General features: G+C 40.3%; 1 protein-coding gene across 1 annotated transcript in view; it reads left to right on the top strand.

Annotated features, from left to right (window-relative positions):
• LOC109471011 (kinesin light chain 1-like) overlaps positions 1 to 16,617 on the top strand; it is a 39,175-nt gene extending 22,558 nt beyond the window's left edge. The window contains exons 14-18 of the mRNA XM_019770157.1: positions 1,839 to 1,947; positions 3,936 to 4,112; positions 6,141 to 6,265; positions 13,107 to 13,170; positions 13,411 to 16,617. Of these exons, the coding sequence (XP_019625716.1) occupies positions 1,839 to 1,947; positions 3,936 to 4,112; positions 6,141 to 6,265; positions 13,107 to 13,170; positions 13,411 to 13,497 (562 nt within the window). The 3' untranslated portion in view covers positions 13,498 to 16,617. The remainder of the gene's footprint in view (positions 1 to 1,838; positions 1,948 to 3,935; positions 4,113 to 6,140; positions 6,266 to 13,106; positions 13,171 to 13,410) is intronic.
• The last annotated feature ends 267 nt before the right edge of the window (positions 16,618 to 16,884 follow it).

Here is a 16,884-nt window from a genome sequence, read left to right as displayed (position 1 = left end):
TCTGGCAGATTTTTTAACAAGATCTGTCAATATTATACAGTTAAGTCTCCAGGTCCCATACAGTCCTCCATGTAGTGTAGGATGAAATGCATGATCATCTTCTCCACCTCTTTTTTCACGTCCCTTCTCTTGTGGTGTAAATGTTTTGTAAGTTAAGTAGTAGTAGTAGTCAGACCTTTGCCAGGAGGTATCTTTATTCTTAAAGAGAGTTCTGAAATCAGGGGAATGTTGGCATTAGATGATATGGTGCACAATTTTCCAGGTGTCTACTACTGTAGTATAAGTACTGCTAGTGCAACATACCATGAATGAACCATGAAGTAGAGATAAGCTTACTTTGAAAATTAAGAGTGCACAGAGCAGGTTTCTAAAAGTGTCTTGGAACAATCAATGTTATGAAAGGTGGGTTGGTAAAACTGAAAAAAGTAAAAAGGTTTATCCTCAAATAATTTGTTAGGCAAAAATCTTCACATTTTAGACGCTAATAGATGGACTCATGTAGCTCAGGGAATAGCAAAAATTCCATCTCTATGCACTGCTGATGTGAATACCTGCCCCCCTCCCCCAGGCCTCTGCCTACCTAAAGCAGGGAAAGTACAAGGCGGCTGAGACTCTGTACAAGCAGGTCTTGACACGGGCACACGAGAAGGAGTTCGGAGCTGGTGAGTAGTTTGTGAGATGTTCTCAGTAGGTGCAACTCACAAGTTCTCCAGGAGTCACTACCAGTGGACCAGACTTAATACTGCTTTTGACAATAATGTGTTGTCCAGACCTGTCACTGGCATGGGCCTGTCAGTTGCTCTTAAATGTGGCTTATGTAATACTATAGTTCTTGCCCTATTATGATTTGCAAGGCCTTTTAGCATACCAAAGTTAAAAAATATCTTGGTCACAAAACATAACCAGTTTTGTCCTTGGTGAGATAATGTGTTATAAGAAAGTTTGTACGTCATTTCTGTATCACAATTAAGTCCCAGACAGCCCATTGTTCTCCCTGTGATGTGTAATGTTGTGATGTTCTCCAGGCTCTGACAGTAAACCCATCTGGATGCATGCAGAGGAGAGAGAAGAGAACAGGGTAGGTTCAGTCATGAGGATAGCAAAATTATCATTGATCAGTAGAATTATATTTTGTCAGTATTTTGTCAGTATTTTGAGGAGAGTCAAAGTAATGTCAAAGATAGTTAGCCCCAATTGTATGTGGCTATCTCATGTTTCACACAGTATTTAAGTGGAATCCCATCAGGCAGCTAAAATAGGTATTTCATCTATACAGTGTACATTGTAAAGCCACAATGAAACATGTCAAAACTTAACATTGAAACCAGACATAAGTTACATTCTTCTTCTTACAGGGAAAGTTCAAAGACACTCCATACGGTGACTATGGTGGTTGGCACAAGGCAGCCAAAGTTGACAGGTACAGAGTGTGTGTGTCCCTCTCATGTTATCTTACACTCACCTCTCCCCATCTGTAATGGACGGGAAGACTCTTTTTGCACGGGTTTGGTAAGGGAACTGTAGTGGGCATGCCACTAACCAGCACCTCCCTACAACAAGTACATCTGTAGGTATGTATTACTAACAATGACCTCATGGGTCAGAGGTTTCTTACATGTGGTTTGTACACATCCTTGATTGTATCACAACTGCATAACATTCAAGTCTAAATGCATCTATTCTATAAAGATATGTAATTTCTGTAAAAGCTCTTGTGTATAAATGGTTATACAGCCATGGCCGTGCGTGACAAAGAAACACATTAAGAACAGAAGGACACAAAGTCGTCCCAGTTTCCCAGCTGTTACTGACAGACTGGTCTCCACTTTGTTTCACAGCCCCACAGTAACGACCACCCTGAAGAACCTGGGCGCTCTGTACCGGCGCCAGGGCAAGTACGAGGCTGCCGAGACTCTGGAAGACTGCGCCCTCAGATCACGTAAACAGGTAACTCATCAGCTATGGCTGTACTTACACTACTAACCAAACTAACGTTAACACTAACACATGGTCAAAATGCATCTGTGTCACGCTACTAGTCTTATTCTGTTGTAGTAACTTGGTTATGCAAGAAAATGTTTGGGAATTCCAATCCTTGTCATTCTCATTAAGTTCTTTGATAGCTCTTGTCATTTCATGGTCATCTGACCACACTATGGCAATACTTGGCAGCCTGCTGGGGCTAGTGCATGATGGAATAGGCATTAAGGTTGCGACTCTTTTCTGTCCAGAAACTCAATCTTTATGCTGTATTAATCTTGGTTTGATCATATAACTGTTATCTTACATGTATTTACAACAAGATGCATGAAGGGTTGGAGTTACCAGCATGTCAGTTGAAGCTGAGACTGAAATACCAGTCTGTATATCCAATGTACAAAATGTAGATGTGTCCAATGCATTAACTGAATGTTTATGTATGGGAGAACTGGTAACCCAAATGTTAACAATTTATACAATACCTGCTGACTCCCTAGGTGGCAAAGTATATTCAGGGTTAGTATGATATTAGAAAAGAGAGAAGTGAATGGAGACATTGTGATGTCTTAGGGATGCATCTTTTATAGCTTGTCTTGCAAAATGATGTGATATTACCATGGAAATTCATAAATCTAAAAAAAAAAGAATCTGAAAGGATGAAAATTATTTTTGAAACAAACCCTGCATATACAGTACATGTACATTGTACCAGCCTCAATGATTTGCTTGCCTCCCCCTTTTTGAAGTAATGTACTAACCCCCAATGATGTACTGACCCACTCCCTGTTTAACTACTGTACTGACCCTGCCCTGGTCTCTCCACTGCGGCTGGGTTCTGTAGAACTGCAGTGTAAGTCAAGGCTCCACTTTCTCCACCCTGTGTGGCTCGGTAGACAATGAGGTCCGCTCCAGTCTGCTACTCTCTCATTCTGCTTGCCCGTCTCGTGCTGTTCAGTGGTTCTGCATGCAACACTTTGTGTTCACGCTTGTTGTTGATTAACATTGTTGTATTTGCTAGGTTTAGTTTACAGCTCAGAGTTAAAAAGAAAATTAAGCAAAAAGTAGAACAGAAATGTGAAAGACATTTTGTCAAACTGTCTTAATAGATCTCTTGTAATACCAGCATACATAACCAAATAAAGAAAGTAGCATCTTTCAGTATTGCTTGAGGGCATACATGATTTAGAAAGGTTTTATTTAGAAGAAATTTTAAAATGTATGCTGCACACATTTGATACTTACATGGACTGATATCAGTCTTGGCTGTTATGATATCATGAAAATAGGCCAGCTTCACTTAGACACCAGAATGAAATCAGAAGTGCAGACTCTGAGCCTGTAGACCAGCTGTGTAGAGTTGTTCTAATATGACTTTTGTAGACGTTCCTTTACTTTTCTGCATGTTTCTGTGATGGGCTGATGTGTTTGCCATATTTCTGCATGTATGGATGGTTGTTCAGCCATGTTAGGTGCCTTGTTCAGTGTTTGCATAGCTATAATATATGAAACTACCACAAAATTGCTAGAAATGTTTGCCAGCATTGATTAGCACAAAGTTACTCGATTGAAGAAAGGAGTAGTAGTTCCAAAACCCGTCTTTTAAGTACATTTTTACCTAACAAGCGTTCTTCCAAAAAGATCTTAATTTCAAAAACTCCTTTTGAACATGTGCAGCTCAAGCAATAGTCCAGTGGTACATTTTGTTGGTTTGATTCTGCACATGGTTCAACAAAATGCTCTAAAAGTTCTCAGGAAGTTTCATTGCCCAAAACAGATTTTTTTTCCTGCAGTCTACACGGCACTTATCATGGTTACTACAGAATTTTGCATGTGCATGTTTGTCTGTGGGAGCATGTTGTGATGTTGGGCATTACTGATGATGGCATTTCCTCCATTAACATGAAACCCTGCAGGCCGTTTCAGTAAATTTCAAGCGCGGTCTTGCCCATCCCCAGGCGCTAGATATCGTACGGGACACCAAAGTCCGTGAAATCCTGAACGAGACTGGAACACACGACGGAGACGAGAAGAGAAAGCGCGAGAAGTCCCGTGAGCGCGGGGACTCCGAGAGTGTGTCGTATGAGAAGCATGATGGGACAGAAGAAGTGAGTATTGGCGCGGAGTGGAGCGGGGTGAGTATAGTCTTCGACATTCTGCGTGCGTCGTGCAGTAGGCTTCTTGTGTGGTAGAGCCTTGCTGCCCTTAACCGGGCATTTAAAAATCGAACGGGCTAACTTCAACAAGAGTCACCACTCATCCTTCATTCTAACAACTTCTAACGGCCATTAACAGTACCCAAAGAAAATGATGAAGGAGGTGGAGATGTGTTTGCTAACAACCTGACCTTTTGTGAGCTGTTTTTCGTGGGGTGATTTTTTTAAAAGGATTTTAACCACAGTATTAATTAAAGAATTCAAGGCTACAACTTACACATTCTGTAAATGGTTGTGGGACTTAAATTGATGAAACCTCAGAATTGCCACATCACAGTGTTGGGTGCCTCTTTGGAGATAATAATGTAGTGTGCATTAGCAAACAAATAGAACTGTTGAACAGGTAAGCTGTTCCACATGGTAGACACTGATATGGTGTTCCTTTGCTGTGCAGAGTGTTGGTGTGCAGTGCTGAGTTATAAGTGCTACTCAGGGTTTCCACACATACAGAAAATGTGCAAGGCAGGAATGTTCCACAAATCGTTGTGTTTTATAATAGTTACTGTATGAGGAGGCAAGTTTAGAGTTGTCTTTCCCATTTGACAATTACTACTACATTTTTCTTGCTCATATCCTCTTAGGGCCTACAGTGTAAACTCTGTGCTAAAGACTTCTGAGTTTCAAGTCTGATATTTTCTTGTTTAAAGAAAAAGATAATTCCTGATATTGCTCTCTGTGTGTGAAAACTTTGTAGTAGAAGGTCATCAATCCATTTCATTTCTCCTGTGTACCCCCACCCACATGCCCCATATCACTTCCCTTCATGCAACTTAACTCACTCATAAGACTGGTTTATAACATATTTATAAGAATGTTCCTTGCATGCACTTAGGTCAGTTTTAATATTCATGTGCTTGGGCTAGTATGTATTATGACTAGTTTCGGGTGATTGGAAGCAGTGTTCTTCAGTCTTCTTCGGTGTAGCTGCTGTAGCATTATTCAATTCTTTTGATGATAATGTAAATATTGTGGGAAAGGAAATGGTGCTCTGTATAAATAGATAGTACTTCAACAGTTAAATCTGGTCTGCCATGAGTATTATTAGCTAACTGTACTTTTAAGACTTTTCTGAGATGTTCTTGGAGGCATTCACTTCCATTTTAAATGGCATCAGCTACAAAATATGTTTTGGTTTCTACCTTCATCATTACTGTTCATAAAAGCTGTTTTTCCTTAACACTAGTAGCAGATATTATAACAGCATCAAATATAACACATATTCATGTTCTACCTAACTAATCCCATGTATTAGCCTCTAGAAATGTCCCCATATCTGTAGCAGTTCCCTGGCAGTAATCATGGGTCTAAGCCAATGTCCTATAACATTTCTGACTCATAGGAGTAGCACTGTAAGAAGCTTGAGCTTAAAAGCCCTAACATTACAATGGTTCCACCAAGAAGCCTTTTGCATGGTGCACCGGAGGTGTCGGTGGCTGTATTCACCCCGTCATGGAGAAGGGTTGTAGGTTGCACCATGTTCAAGACTCAAGCCATGTGATCGCCAACCAATCAGTAAACTGTCCCAGTAATCCTCGACCTATTACCTTCGACCAGAATCAGATGAGATCACGTGACCAATCAGTTGTCAATATGAGTGTGATTTGGGCCTATGCCTGCAGGTCCCTCCAATCAAATAGAGTACATGTAGAGTAGAACAATGTAGACTTTGATGATTTTGCATGCTCATCTCTCCTGCAAGGACAGGGAAGTGCTAGAAATGAATGACTGTCTTGTGATTGTTGAGTAGAGGAAGATATATTGTTAGATTTTCTAGTGGTGCATGCTTGATAACAAAATGTGGGGAAACTAATCACAACAGTTGTTTCCCGTGATCAGTTTGACTTTTTTTTGTTAGCACATCTTGTACTAACTGGTCAGTGGATGACCGTCGTTTCCTCCCTGAAACAGTAGTCACCTCTAATCTGGCAGGGCTCTTTCGCAACACAGGATGGTAATGGCAAGCTCAAACGTAGCGGATCATTCTCCAAACTGCGTGCATCCATCCGACGCTCCAGCCAGAAGCTCTTCAGTAAGGTGCGCGGGGGCTCCGAGTCAAAAGACACCGGTGGAAGGTAGGAACGGCGACGTCACAGGGCCTTAACCCTATAACATTGTTTGTTGTAGCCAAACGTTTAGGTACCAATCACCTCACTGAACTATCCCTTATGCAACGTGTGCCACCATACAAGGAATGTGTCTGCTCCCTACAAACTGTAATATACCATGCTGGGCTGTTCCCATGCCCTGTCATCATTGAAGGCTGCTTACCTTGTTTACGTCACCCCCCATGCATGAGGTGGATTCACCCAAAATTAGACCATGGGGTCCAAAACTACACACCAATCCATTAGGTATGTAGGTTTGTCTTCCCCATGGAGGGACTTAACGTCAATTAAGATTGTTGCATGACAGAAGACTCTTCTAAAGCTATTCACTACCAAACAGAGGAGCCTCTAGGTACTTTGTCATCCGTACTCACTGGTAGTGCATAAGGTGGATCCATGGGGATAACTGGCAAAACTCCCACCCAACAATCCCCCCTGCCTTCATGTGCAGCTGTAACTGTGTTTACAGAAATGTCATACATGTCAGAGACATGGTTGCAAATGGTGTACAGACCCCTGGCTGTGAACACAAACTTTGTTATAGGGTTAAAACCCTTGTGAGGACTCACTGCTCGTTGGCAGAACCTCTGTCACACATGTAGCTGTCCGTCTGGTCCTGACCGGTGTACTACCATATGTACATGTAGATCATAAAACAATCACTACTGTGTATTAACAAGATGTGGTACCATGAAAATGCTTTCACATGTTCACTGTCCTAGGTGAAACGTTTCTGTTAAGATGTAGTTCAGGATACATTGAAAACACTTGTTGACAATTAAGACGGTCTGTTCTTTAAGTAACATTTGTGCTTGGGTCATTCTGTGACAAATTTTTGTCCCTGGGACATGTACAATTCCACATGCTTGCGGCCCAAGATTAGTTTAAATAATGGGGCTGTCATTTGGAGTGCTGAATGATTCCTTAGTAGTGCCCTAGTGGTACTGTTGAGTAAAAAGTGCTTATTCCCACCTGCCATGCTGCCAGTGAGGGAGCGGAGGGGCCCGAGGATGGTGCAGAAGCGGGAGCCGTGGGGAGCGACCGCCCCACATCCTGGCTCATGTAGGCCCAAGGCCTGACATCCTGGTCATGCCGGGACGGAGGCTCAGCGCTGTGATTGGCAGCTGTCTGTAAAGATTGTAGCAGTCAAACTACTGGTACTGCACCTGTAGGTTTGAGACATGCCATTGGCATGACAAAACTGGAAAGGAATGACTGACAATGACTCCAAATTTATGTAAAACAACTCTTGTGTTTATGTAAATGCAACTCTTGGCAGTTGATAAGGGAACCCTCTGATGATTTGAGGTTTCTTTGGAAGTGATCATTTTTGCATCATCTAAAGAAGGAGAGCAAGTGAATCAACCTTCTAGATGTATATGGATTGTTTTCCTTTGAAAAACATTATATTTGTCATCAAAGGAGCTTGGAAATGTTCTGCTCCTACGGTGGATATTGTGAGGTTAGATGATTGCCAGCTGACAATGTCAGAATGAGCCGTCCATCCCTGCACAGACCCAGGCTTCCATTCCTGGATTCTATGGTGCAGAGTGAAGCCAACCTTTGATCAATGTGTGTGTCAGTATGAAGCAGTGTGCACTGCTGCCGTCATTGCCTTATATCCATTTCTTATATAATAATGCTGTGCTCCATGACCGTGAGGGGGACACAATCCTCCTTTTGTTTAAATGTACTGAATTACCATTTTGTTGGAATGTTAAAATGTTTATTTCAAAGATGTCTTACAAGATGGAAGTTCAAACAGCTTTTCCTTTTTCTACTTTAGAGAAGAAAAATTGTATGTGTAGCTGTTGGGCTGATGGTTCCATCAACCTCAGTCTATGACAGATACAATCTTCTAAAACAAATATCCATCAATCCTTTATTTTCCACTAGCACAGGAGTACCTCCATGCCACTACTGTTTAGTTTCCTATTTCTTATTAGATGTGAAATGGACCAATCAATGGCCATGAAGGCTTTCTCCATATAATATGAAACTGGGTACAGTATTGCCCAAGGTTATCAAGAGTGTAATGGTTCCAATGAAGGAACAGAAAGAAGATTTCTCTCTCACGATCATGGATTGCAGCTCAAATTCCAATCTTATTGTTACAATCACTAAATTAATGAATTCATTAATTGCAGGTCACAATAATTGTGTAATGAATATATAGTGACCAGAGCCAAATTTTTGTACAATCACTTATGCAATGTAATGCAAAGTCTCAATATGATATATAGAGTTACAATGGCAGAAATAACACTTGTACGTGTGAAAGTACGGTATGTGTGGTTCAAGTGACAAGAATGGCCTTTTTGGCTATATGTCTAGCCGTCATGGCACATTGTGGGAAACTGCAGTTTGCCACTGGTGTAAGTAGAAAATGTTGCAAAATAGACGGTTGGTTGTCTTCCTTTGTTATATGGACTCTTTCTCAGGTTGATTTGTGACAGAAGGTCACAGGTAGCAAGATGAATATATTGTGTCTAGTTTTGGAACTGCACTGCAAAATTGCAGGATTCTAAATTCCCCACAGCTCCTTTGAGTGGCAGGTGGCTGTGGCAAGAAATGATGTACAGAAATGATTTGAATTGCCACAGATAAATGGCCACACTGTGGCTCCCAGCACAACCATCCCAGCAACATGGCTGTGCTAAATGGCAGTGATGGACTATGACATGACTGGGGATCAATCATTATGGATTCGGGGGAATATCACTTTGGGTGATACACAAGGCTTTGAGTTTCTATTCAAGGCAAATCTTGTGTGTTGAAAGCTCAAAATGTCAGAAAATATTGTAAAAAAATTTCTTGGAAGACGAAAGGAGTGGCTAAAGATGATACTGGTACAAAGCTTGTTGGGAAGAGTAATGGATCATCCCTGGACTCCCAAGATGATGGATGTATCTTGATGTGATTTATCCCTCTAATGAAATTAACACATTTTATGGACCAGCCAATCAGCACTCATGTGACCACTCATGTCACCTTCCCACTGCTGAGATGTCGTGTTGTGCCTGCACGTTTGGTGACAGCGGAAATGCCTGTGTCTTCTTTGGTGTGTCTTGGACAAGTGCCCAGTCCGTTAGCTTGCATGCTTGTCTTTCACCAGTCACGTTCCATCCAGTAGGATGCCAGACATGCAGCCTAATTGCAGGATGCTGAGCCCCTCAGCAGCATCTATTACACATGTTGTAGCCTCCCTAGAATTCTGGTTTGTCTCATTACCATCTGACGTCCACATGCTATGGAAAGACAGATCATTTTTGCCCATACAACTTGCAAGTCACGCCCAGATTGACAGGAGACCACAAAGATGGACTAATCAAATATTCCAGTACAGATCAAGGTCTCGTGTCTGTAGCTGTCAGGAATGCAGTATGACATAGAAGTACACATGGTGATTGTCAATTTGATTGGGGCAGTGAGTTATTGTTATATCAAGACATAACACTGTAGGGAGGCAACAGTCTGGAATTTGTAATAACGGTTGAAATGAAATACTGAAGTAGAAAAGGACAGAGGTCTTCACCACTCAGTGTTTTGCAGTGTCAACGTTTAGAAAAAAACATTACATTAAAATTCTGTTGTGTGTCAGTTATGACCTTCCTTCAAAAGAGGGACTACAAATTTGTTCATGTTGTGTTAATCGATTTTGTGTTTTCCAACATGACAATCAGTGTCTGAGAAGGATTTTAGTTTTTGCAGATTTTTTTATGATTATGTCATCAGCCTTCCACTACTCTGTTCAAAACATATTAAGTTAACATGCAAAAAGGATTTGGTGTGAGTTTTTAAAAGATATGTATATCTGGGGTTAGGTGGGATTGCCACCATGAATCTCAACATTGTTTTACAGGAGATGAAATGTGCTGTATCCTATTGATTGCACCAGGTTTTACTCATGGTCACTGATTACATGTAGAATATTTTCTTGTGTGATTGTTTGAAGACATTGGTTAATAGACAGGTATCATTATCAAAGTGTTTGTTTTGCTAAGCATATAAGGAGGTACACATGTACATTACGAATGCAGACATACATGTATGTTGACGTGCTTCCCATTACTTTCTTGGCTTCATTTTGGCTGAAGTGAAACTTTTGTCAAGGTTGTATATATTTGATAAGAATTCTCAGAGAAAAAGGTACATGTACATGGAAAGAGAGCTTCTAATTGCTCGGACTTGTATGTGGTATTTGTGGAGGACCATACCCGATACTTTTGATTTAGAATCAGTGTGTTCATTTGCATTAAAATAAATATTTTATCAGATCCTCCAGAATTTGAATCAAAATGAAGTCTGGAGGAATGTATCTATATTTGAAGACAAGAAGCTATGTCTGAACCACCTTTTAAGTCAGATTGGTCTTCTCTGTATAGAGGCTTACCCTCTTGAATGCCTTATTTATTGTGAAGATAAGAGATTTGTTCAAAGCACGACATTTTTTTCTATTTTTGTATGTTTTTATCATTATCGTTGAGGTCTTCCATGAGGATTGGCTAAGCCATAAATTCTGGCTATTCCTGAGTGAATGAGAAGTGTTTATCCCATGCCAGAACAATTTAAGACCCAGAACATAGTACCAATGCCCCAGACATTGGGATTTTCTTAGTTGTTGAAAGAATGAAATGTATCGATATCTTGTGTTTGGTTTAGATTAACCCCATCTATTGATTCAAAGGTATAAAAAGGGTTTATGTGGAAGACCCTTGTCAAAGGGCCTTCTGCTATGGTGGATTGCAACAATGATTATTTGATGAGGATGGAAACTACTGTTGATTCAGTGGGAATATTTTCCCACTGAAACACTACTTTTTTACAAAATGTGTTATATTTCATATATTTTCATGTATGAATTATTCCCAACTTGTATGTGCGATTTCATGTCAAATCAGCCACAAATTGATTGAGAAGGAATTGACTGAAATGACGTGAACCTTAGCCCAGACCCGCCGGTACTTTTGAGTTGTATGTCTCTGATCCTCTAGCAGAGGCATGTGAAATGAGACATGTTTCAGAAAGGCATCTCTGGCTGGTAGTGCTTTGTTGTCAAGCTGTCCATCTGCTAATAAACATCCAGCAATCATGTGTTGGCGTGCGCTTCTTTATAAATATCATGTTAGAGAAATGTATCCTTGATTCTGCATTTACTAACAGTTACTGTTAATATTCCAGCCATGCAAAGGCTAGGCAGCTCTTGTTTGAGCGTTTGGCTGCTGTAGCATGTTGAGGTACCATGCCTAGTTCCCCATGGATCCATCTCATGCTAAAAGAATTTGCCCATGAAACCATAGAACTGGAATAAAATTGTTAAGAGTGGGCTTATCCCCATGGGTTCACCTCCACAGTGTAATATACAAGATGTCACCCAGGAAATCTCCCGTTTTTAGATCCAGTTGGAATATAATGATCTTATAGGCAGTCAGAGTATTTACAAATTGATGATATTCTGTCCAGTTCAACTTAAAATGTATTCAGCATATCAGTTTTGCTTTAGCAGTTTCATAGCATGTTGTTTGCACCAGTTTTCCCAGTTGATGGATCATCCTTACCACATATATTATCTCTTAATTTTAATCCAATTATCTGCAAAAAAAACAGTCAAATTTTACAACAGCATATCAAAGCACATCCATTTTCTTTAAATATACAAAAACGTCCATATTTCTGTACGAGGCATAACCTGTCAAAAGTTACAAGTTGCTATTCTGATCTGTTTTATTGTTTCATCAATCATCATATTCAGTATGCAAAACTCAAAACAATATCTGCATGTGCTTTCCTCTGTTCACGAAAAGAGACATCTGATTTCCTTCCTGCCTTTTGTTTCCATTTTGGAACATTAGTATGGAGACAAGTTTCTATCGTCCATTTTTGACTTTACATACTGAAATATAGAGCAATTTTAATTAAGCTCCATCTCTTCCATTTCATATTACATACCATGTCATATCTTATCCCATACATAATACATTCATAATAGAACAAAACCAATTGAATGCTAACCAGTGTGGACCCATCCATAGTACCAGTGCCCACTGTTAGTGGGAGCAGACACATTCTGTGGTAACATGGCGCACCATGGTAAGATCCTGTCTGATTTCAGGTAGTCGTGCCCCCCTCCCCTCGCATGGCTGGTGCATGGTGCTGGCTGTATGTACATGTACATGTAGTTGCTGAACTAACTGCATGGTGTGCTGCTTATACCTCTTAATAGTGTGTTTTTTTGTGGTGTATATCATAGCCAGGGATACTACATACTGACTGTGGATGTATATTGTTGTAAAATTTCCTGTGAGTTACTGTGTGTACATTAGACTAGGTTAGTTCTGTGGTGTGTAATTCTCTTCTTTATAATTGGAGTAGATTTTGTTACTTGGTTCTGGGACAAATGGTTTGAAGAAAAAGAACAAAATAACAAATGTGGTGTTGGTTTACTGTAGTTAGACCAATACAGTCTGCATGCAAGCTACACCTTGTTTCTACATGTGTGTATTTCTTTTGTCACATGATTGCATTAGATGTCTCAGAATGAAGAAAAATTGATGTTACATGACATATTGCTCCGCTCACAATGTGCATGTTGCATGTTGCATGTAATAGCAATGGCTGAAGCTGTCAAGGTTTGCTGGCTAATTACCAGCCTGCTGTCATGCATGGCAAAATGCTGAGCTAACCAGCCCTGCTTTTCAGCTTGACTGCTCATTAATCTTGTATTATACATGTATGTAGAGTAATAGAAGGCTACCTAGAGGATTTGTCATGGTTGCTGTACTGATTATCCCTTCCCATTTCTCCCCAGCATGAAGCGTGCTAGTTCCCTGTCTGTCATCAACACCTCTCGGGCCAGCGAGGAACAGTATCAGGTGGGTCTGTCAGCGCCTTGATTTACACTGTAACATGGTTGACTTCCGTCCTCCATACAAGTACTGATAAACTGGTGATTCAGCGGGCTAATGGTTAGTGACAAGACAGAAATTTCTGGTAAAGACGCATTATGGATCTAAGAGACGTTGGTAGGGTTGACTCTGGAAGGTCATGAAGTTAGAATTTTGTCACACCTGTTGAATAGTTGAACCAACATAGTTTTGTTCCCCCTCCCGCAGGCCGGCCGCCGTGCCAGTGGCAGCCTCGCCGCCCGCAGCAGCAGCCACGACCAGCTGATGGACGGCAGGTCTGCAGAGGCACCCTGAACTCCAACCTCTGACCTGTAACCTCCGACCTGACAGGTTATGGGTATCAAGGGAATCTCAATGACGAAAAATAGGCTTCTCAACTTGTAAAGGAATGATTGAATTTTATGTATATTGTTGATGGGGAATACATGTAACAACATTTTCACTTGTACTTACTGCTCCACATCTTACTACTTACAAACAAATCACAAAAATTACAGATGGTCACTGGGACTAGGAGGTGTTGTCATACCACAAGACTTACAGGTCTGAAAGGGAGTTAGGGTACAATAGTATTGTGGAATGTAATGCTTCTCTTAAAGCTGACAAGAGTGTGTATGGATGTACAGTATAGGTCAGTCATGATAACAACATGTGAGTCAGTTAATTAGTTGGGTTTCTGAAATTAAAAAAATTAGAATAGAACACAAGCACAAAACAACTTCTACAGATTACATACCTAGAAACGTAACATACATGAGGTGATTAACATGAGCAGTTGAGTCCATTCAGATCACTGTGAGCTTGCACAATCTTCTCATGATAAGATAATGTTAAGACCAAACCAAGAAGTTGTAAATGTCTACATATATGCCTAGTCTGCTGTGGTGCATCACCCCTTACTATGACTTCTTCTGCACATCAGATGTGTAGCTTGACATGGTCAGATCAGTTCCATGCACATTCTGGTGAAAACCACTTGCAGTTCAGAGATTCTCTGATAGGTGTCACACCCATAAGGGCCTGACTAGAAGATCAAGTTTACCCAACACGATGATGAAGCTGATGTTCCCCTTGTGTGATATTTTTGCTATGATTGTTCTCTAGGACTGCAGCCTATAAAGGGTAACTGTAAATAGTGTCTAACCTGAGAACAGCTGATCTGCCTTTTAGTCCTCCGCTTGTGTGTATGCTGCCTGTGTGAATGTATGGTGCTCTGTCTTGTGCTTAGGGAGAAAGTTTTGGGATGTGAGAAACCTGTAGGACACACCAGCAAGTCAAAGTTCTGTGAACTTTACCACTCAAATTAGATTATCTGTCTAAAAGAATTAAGAAATCACAGCTTTGTGCTGGGCATTAGTTTGAACAGACAAAAGTCACCAACACTACCAGTAATAGCTACAATGTACAAGTAATAATAAAAGCTACTGTTATAAATACAAGGTAGTGCATTAGAGAATTTTGACAAGCTCCAAAAAGTTGGCTATTGTCATCAATCTTTTTTTTTCAGTTATTACTGGTAGGCTTGTTTTGAAAGTCTAAGGGCTTATCTAAGAGCATTAAAATGTGATTGTGTGGCCTGATGAGGGAATGGAAACTGTTCTGTACATTAGATGTTCCTCTATTATGGTTCAAACGTGTAAACTACACTTCAGCAACAATAAGACAAAGAAGAGCAATTACATGTACACCTCCAGGTACAGTGTGCTATGCAGTGGTGTATGCATCACTTTGCAAAATCTACAAGCCATTGATATCCAGCACAAACTACATTACTTCAAATTTGTAGACAACCTGACCGCCCTAGTCACAATATTTACCAGCTAGCTTGTATCATTGCAGCATCATGGATACATTCCTGTGTGATGTGTGACACCGTCCACGTCAGAAATGGTCGCCACTCACTTGGTGCTCAAACCTTTTAATTTATTGCCTCATGAATGGTTGAAGTTTTGGATAAATGAGAAGCAATTGTAATGTAGTGACTGTATACTTATGTGAAATCTTGATTGTATTATGTACAATTTGAGTTGCATTGAGGTAAGGAGTAAGAAGTGTTGTGTATGTAAATATCTCAAGAAAGGCTTCATGATATTACCTCATTGTATCTCATATTCTTCCAAAGACATTGCTGATTAGTTCCTCCATTCATTCACCCTTCCAGCTTTTGTGTAATGTTAAATGCCAGAAGTCAAATATGCAGACAGACACATACTTCAGTAAGAAATTGAGCCACCTAATTGGCAGGCATGTGTATGAAGCTGCTCAGGTTACTTTTTTTGTCTCAAGATACTGAGGGTAATGGACATAAGTTGGAGAACAACCTACCATCATTACAACCAGTTTCTTCAGTTCTCTCTCTTTTTTCAAGAACCAAGAAATGAAATCAATGTGGCCTGATTTAGCATTGGTTGATTTGGTGGCCTAAACAGATACTGGTAATCAATCTGCACTTTTAAAAATTAATACATTTACAAGCAGAGAACAATGCATAGACTTTACAGCAACCTGATTATCTTTTGGTTAAATGTGTTATTAATTGGGGGGACAATCGTGTGGAACATTTTAAGTTGACAGTTCTGTCCATTTGCCAACCCATGCTGAAAAGATGTGAGAAGGTGTTTAGATGAAGATTCATGCAGGAATGTTGGGGGTTCAGAGGTGAGCTTTGTCTTCGACCCAGCCTGCTAACTGTGGTTATGGGCATGTGAAAGCCTGTGGCAACTCTCACCTCTGCCACTCTCAGCTTCCTACAAGTGGAAGGCATTGTCTGACACCATCGCATGGTTTGTAAACCTTGTAAAACAATTGCAAGAACCTTACTTTTCTGATGAGGAACCTTGCCCTAAATTGGTACTACGAAAGTACCTATTCCAAGGCCTGTTCTCTTTGTATTATGGTTTTCGAGAATGCCCTTTGTACATGAACAGGTTGGTTAGTTACACATACAGTTAGGCCACAGGAGTTCATTCCTTGGTTCCGAGATATGTTTTGAAATAATGAAGAATTTTGCTGAAACACAACCAGATATGTTTTGAAATAAATGATTTGAAGAATTTTGCTGAAACACAACCTGAAAATATTGCATATAGTGTAATGAATTGAGTGTATAGCCACTACCTATCATAACACTCAAGACAAACCATTACATTGATTTAGTTTTCGAGAAGCTACTCTGGTCTTACTAATGCAGCTTGAAGGTTCAGCTTCAACTTTTACCAAAAATCTGCGCATATTGTATTCAGAACATGTCAAATGATTTCTTGAAGCAAGACTGCTTTACACAGTAAGAAAACAGTTAAAAAGATGAACTTTGTAGTGCACACAACAATGCGACAAGTTACCTGCTTATGTACACAACCTAGCAGGTGTATGCAGAACTGCACCATGTGATAGAATAAATGCTTTGTGCTGATTGGTGAATGTTTGGTCTCGTGACTGCTGTTGTCAATGTACATATTTCTGGAACTTGTATCAACCGAGTAAACATTTCTCAGTATGGCAGTATCCCCATCTCCACTTAACACTCAGGCACTTACCGAAGACATCCTTTTTTAAACAGCACTCTACTCTTGTCAGCCAAACAACATTCTTGGCTAAGGCTAGGCCACCATTCTCCAGAACTCTCAAGGAGGTTTTTTGCCCCACATATTTGTTGTGAATGTTGCCGCTGGCTTTTTTAAA

Source organism: Branchiostoma belcheri, unplaced genomic scaffold, assembly GCF_001625305.1.
Source record: "Branchiostoma belcheri isolate BF01 breed outbred unplaced genomic scaffold, Haploidv18h27 scaffold24, whole genome shotgun sequence".
Lineage (NCBI taxonomy): Eukaryota > Metazoa > Chordata > Leptocardii > Amphioxiformes > Branchiostomatidae > Branchiostoma > Branchiostoma belcheri.
The sequence above is the reverse complement of the archived record's forward strand: the minus strand, read 5'-3'. Positions and strand labels throughout refer to the sequence as shown.